The 5,529-nt window shown below is 41.4% G+C and overlaps 1 protein-coding gene across 1 annotated transcript; it reads left to right on the forward strand.

Moving 5' to 3' along the window:
* Nucleotides 1-1,805: 1,805 nt before the first annotated feature.
* LOC128845877 (olfactory receptor 14A16-like) lies at nt 1,806-2,747 on the forward strand. Its single transcript, XM_054044934.1, has one exon. It carries the CDS (start codon nt 1,812-1,814, stop codon nt 2,745-2,747), a length of 936 nt encoding a protein of 311 aa, XP_053900909.1. The 5' UTR covers nt 1,806-1,811.
* The last annotated feature ends 2,782 nt before the right edge of the window (nt 2,748-5,529 follow it).

A 5,529-nucleotide genomic window follows, 5' to 3' on the forward strand; every position in this document is an offset into this window, starting at 1 on the left:
CCTATTTAGTCCTTCACCTCTCAGCCAAGCCTGCCCAAGATAGGGAGCAGGGAGCATCGATCTGTGGAATGGGTCCCTGCCTGCTAGGAACTGCAGAGAAACCCAGCAGCTTGGGAAACATGGTGAAGCGAGAGGGAAACAGCTGCTGGATGACACTGTGACTGGGGCATTATCTATACAGACAGGCAATGACTGAAGGATCCTGGCTCTGAAGTGTTCCATGCATCACAGGTTGGGAAACATTCCGCAAAGACCGGCACAATAAGTTTGTTATTTCAATGACACATGTTTAGGTATTTATATGCTGGTCAAATTTCATAACAGAACTAGAAGTTACAATTGGAACTTTTCAAGGCTTTTTATATAATTTAATCAAACATTCAGAGCTGCTCTGAGGTTGTTGTTGTTTTTTTTATTTTTCCCCAGCGGTAAACCATTGACTTTTTATATATATTGTGAAAACCAATTTTTTTTTGTTTTGTTTATGTTCATTGAGAAACAAACAATTTCAGGTAAACTGCTGGAAACTGAAATATTTTCACTTAAATAAGGAAAAAAAGTATTTTGAGTTTTCCAATACGAGTTGTGTTTCAAGCATAACACGGGCTTCCTCAGAGTATTTTTTTAGTTGAAAACCCAGTTTTCCTTTGAAATTATTTAAACAGAAAATGTCTGAATACCTCAGATTGGAATCTTAGATGTAAGTGAGTGTGGGAACATTGATACTGTGTAATAATAGTAAAATTTGAAACCAGTCACTATATTGCAATGGTGTTCATTTCTATTTCAAAGGGATACTTGGTGATTCATAAAACTGAGTAAGTAGCAAAGTTGGCAGCCAACAGCATCGGTATTAAACATACTAGTGCCTTAAATGAAGAACAGAGAATTGAAGCCCCCAGTGAAAGCCTCTCTCTTATCCTGCCAAGGACATAGAGGATGTGAATGGGATTAGAACCTAGATAGTCTGTTAGAGTGCTATATCCTCTGTCCCACACTGCTGCCCGCTAAACACAAATGCTGTAAATGAGGACACCAAACATACACATAATAAGACACAGCCCTTACTGACAGCAGACAAGGCAGAGAACGGGATGGAGGGGAAACAGAGGCATGGGGAAGTGACTGGCCCAAGGTCACACAGCAGGTCAGTGGCAGAGGCAAGAACCCGAGTCTCCTGACGGCCAATGACCCACACAGACATAATGTGACAGAGGTAAACGATGCAGCAGAGAGGTAGCTGAGAGATTCTGTTAGCCCTTTGGTACACAGAGATGGAAGTGGGATCTTGTGTCTTAAATCAATACATAAGCAGGCAGCAGGTCATCTATGTGGTGCTGCAGTGGACTCAATACAGACAAGCTCTAATGCAGGATACTAAGTGAGTCTATGTCATATTTACCCGGAAAGTAGATATCAGGCTGTGTTGGCATTTTAGCATTTTAGTTTCAAGCCCAAGTTCACAGCCTGCTGTTTGTAGCAAGAGGGGCTCCATCTTGGCTAGAATGTTGCATTGGGATAGTACTTTGCTCCACCCTAAACACGGCATTTTATCAAGCCACATCCTGAGCCAGATCTTTAGATTATGCAAACTGATGCAGCTCCATTGACTTTAAGGGATCCATGCCAATTTACAGGTGTCATAACTCACCACTCCTAGTTAACAGCAGTGATGAGAGCTGTGCATTGTTGACACTCACATCATGAGATATTGCTGCAGGGAATCAGGGCCACTCCTGTTGTCACTGTAATCCCCACCACTGTCTTTGCCCTTCTCTCCACAGCCATCACACAATGAACTGAGAAAGAAAATGTCCAACCGAACCACCCTGACCGAGTTCCTTCTCCTGGAATTCTCAGATGTTCGGGAGCTGCAGATTTTGCACTTTGTGGTGTTTCTAGTGATTTACCTGGCAGGCCTGATGGGGAATCTTCTCATCATCTCAGCCATAGCCCTTGACCACCATCTTCACACCCCCATGTACTTCTTCCTGGTGAATCTGTCCATTCTAGACATCGGCTCCATCTCCGTCACCATCCCCAAATCCATGGTCAATTCCTTCATGAACACCAGGGTGATTTCTTATCCTGGATGTGTCACCCAAGTGTTTCTATTTGTAATCTTCACTTCAACTGATTTTGTCTTACTCACCGTCATGGCGTATGACCGACACGTCGCCATCTGCCAACCACTGCACTATGACAGCGTAATGAACAGGGGAGCATGTGTCCAAATGGCAGCCAGTGCCTGGATTACTGGTATTGTCTACTCTGCGCTGCACACTGGGAACACCTTCAGGTTACCCTTCTGCCAGTCCAATGTCATCAACCAGTTCTTCTGTGAAATCCCCCAGCTACTGAAGCTCGCCTGCTCTGACTCGTACCTTAGTGAAGTTGGGCTTCTTGCCTTTAGTATTTTTTTAGGTTTAAACTGCTTTGTTTTTATAATTGTGTCTTATGTTCAGATCTTCAAAACCGTGCTGAGAATCCCCTCTGAGCAGGGCCGGCATAAAGCCTTCTCCACCTGCCTCCCTCATCTCACTGTGGTCTCTTTGCTTCTTTGCACTGGCATCTTTGAGTACCTGAAACCCACCTCCAGCTCAGCATCAAATATGGATCTCATGATGGGTGTTCTCTATTCCCTGGTGCCTCCAGTGTTGAATCCGATCATCTACAGCATGAGGAACAAGGAGATCAAAGCTGCATTAAAGAAACTGATTGTTTGGAGGTTAATCACTAAGAATTAAAATGTCCATCATTGCTCCTTGATTGAGATTTCATTCTGAGCTTCTTCTTGGATATAATCAACTGATGACAAAAGTGTCTCCTTAAGAACATAGTGTGCTATCTGTTTATGAATTCATAAAATCCAGACTAACTCCTTTGAAGTTAAATGAGTTAGTTTAGAATTAAACCTGTGTAAATAAGATTAGAATCTAAATATCTATCCATAAATGTACATACACCTATCTCTCTTTGAGATTTATACTGCTAACATTGCCATGCTATCTGAGCATGTTGCACAGAATATCAACAGCCATAGCTAAATCACTAGAGAACATGAAGTCTCTTTCTCTTCTCCTTTTTTGGGGTAAAAATTGTGAGTGGGGTTTGAGAGGTTTGGCTTGTTTGTTTGCTTGATTGTTTCTTTTTCATGTTTAATATTATTGATTCATTGGTTGACTTTTTTTTGTTCCAGATGACTTTTTGTTGTAGGAATTTGCAGGGTGAAATGTGTTTGATTAAATGTGGGAATCAGATTATTTTGTCATTTATTCAAGGTGTCAATGTAATAATCTCTTTGAAGGGGTTTTCGGAGAGACTGGAGGTTTTCTTTTCCCTATTGATGAAGAATTGAAAAAAAGTTTCTGTAGGTGTGTGGCTAGCTGAGTTCCTTTTTAAACAACTATTTTAATGTTATTAGAGAGATTGCCTTGTGTACATGTCCTCTCTCCTTCGTCATCTCAGCAACTGCCTCTCCACTTAGACATAATTACAGAGACGATAGTTCCTTGCCAGTTCAAGTTCACACAATATCCCAACATAAGCAACTCTGCATACGGAAATGTGGTATTAGGAAAACATTTAGGGCTGGATTAAAGTTTAAGGACTATAAACCAGTGTCCAGGGCTTCAGCTCCAGGAGTCACAACATTACAACAGAATCTCAGCTTCCATTTCCTAAACTATAGCCATTTTCTAGTCCTCATGGTTGAGAAAGAAAACTTGAAAATGTTCCCCAAGACAAAAGACAAGTGTAATTAATAGAGCAATGGCTGCCTGAGTCTTGCATGAGCCAGTCACTCATGGGATGGAATGGGTTGTCCTCAGTTAACCAATGCAACACCTGCCTCAATCTATAGACAGCCTGAGACAATTGCTCTGAGAGGTGGAAACTGCATAGGGTATAATGATGCAGCTACATATTCCTGAGTCTGCAGAGAGCCTGAACCAGTCACAAAGTTAACTCCATAAGGCAGAGGTGCAAGCAGCTGCTCTGGAACGACTCTCACCATCAGTGGATAGATGGGGCAATTCTGGGAGATACAACCCAGTTTTTTACAGACGTGGCACCACTTCTCCCCACTCTTTCTTCTGAGGAGGCCTATATCCTGCTGGAGTACGTCCTTCCTCTGGGTGGGTGTCCCTTACTGGGCTTTTTCCTGCTCTCTGATTCTTCACTATCTCTGTTATGCCACCTAGCGACTTTCTATATATTCATCAGCCAATTTCCCAGCTGGGTGCCCATTTCACAGGTTTCTCTCTATGAACCATGATATCAATATCATAGAATATTTTATGGTTATTTAAATTGGATGGAGGTTCTAAGCAACGAGAATCTCAAATCCTGGAACACATATGAAACTAGACATAACAATGGCCATATTGGGTCAGACCAAAGGTCCATCCAGCCCAGTATCCTGTCTTCTGACAGTGGCCAATGCCTGGTGCCTCAGAGGGAATGAACAGAACAGGAAATCATCAAGTGATCCATCCCATCGCCCATTCCTAGCTTCTGGCAAACAGAGGATAGGGACACCATCCCTGCTCATCCTGGCTATTAGCCAGGATGGACCTATCTTCCATGATTTTTTCTATTTATTTTTGAACCCTGTTATACCCTTGGCCTTCACAATATCCTCTGGCAAAGAGTTCCATGGGTTGACTATGCTTTGTGTGAAGAAATACTTCCTTTTATTTGTTTTAAACCTGCTGTCTATTAATGTCATTGGGTGACCTCTAGTTCTTCTGGTATGAGAAGGAGTAAACTTCCTTATTTACTTTCTCCACACCAGTCATAACTGTATAGACCTCTATCATATCCCTCTTAGTGGTATCTTTTCCATGCTGAAACATCCCAATCTTATTAATCTCTCCCCATACAGAAAGCCATTCCATTATTCCTAATCATTTTTGTTGCCCTTTTACTAACCTTTTCCAATTCCAATATATGTTTGTTTGTTTTTTTGAGATAGGGCAAATTCACCTGCACATAGTATTCAAGATATGGGAGCACCATGGATTTTTATACAGGCAATATGATATTTTATGTCTTAGCTATGCCTTTCCTAATGATTCCCAACATTCTGTTCGCTTTTTTGATGGCCGCTGCACATTGAGTGGAGGTTTGCAGAGAACTATACACATTGACTCCAAAATCTCTTTCTTGAGTGGTAACAGCTAAATTAGACCCTATCATTTTAAATGTATAGTTGGAATTATGTTTTTCAATGTGCATTACTTTGCATTTATCAACATTGAATTTCATCTGCCTTTTTGTTGCCCAGTCATTCAGTTTTGTGAGATCCTTTGTAACTCTTCACAGTCTGCTTTGCACTTAACTTTCTTGAATTGTTTTATATCATCTGCAAATTTTGCCACCTCACTGTTTATCCCTTTTTCCAGATCATTTATAAATATGTTGAACAGTACTGGTCCCAGTAGTGACCCATGGGGGGATACCACTATTTCTCTCTCTCCATTCTGAAAACTGAAAATTTATTCCTACCCTTTGTTTCCTATCTTTTAG

Source organism: Malaclemys terrapin, chromosome 12 (genome assembly GCF_027887155.1).
Source record: "Malaclemys terrapin pileata isolate rMalTer1 chromosome 12, rMalTer1.hap1, whole genome shotgun sequence".
Taxonomy (NCBI): Eukaryota; Metazoa; Chordata; order Testudines; family Emydidae; genus Malaclemys; species Malaclemys terrapin.

Excerpts from the sequence above, each read along its gene's own strand:
- LOC128845877 (XM_054044934.1), top strand. The coding sequence starts at position 1,812 with ATGTCCAACCGAACCACCCTGACCGAGTTCCTTCTCCTGGAATTCTCA.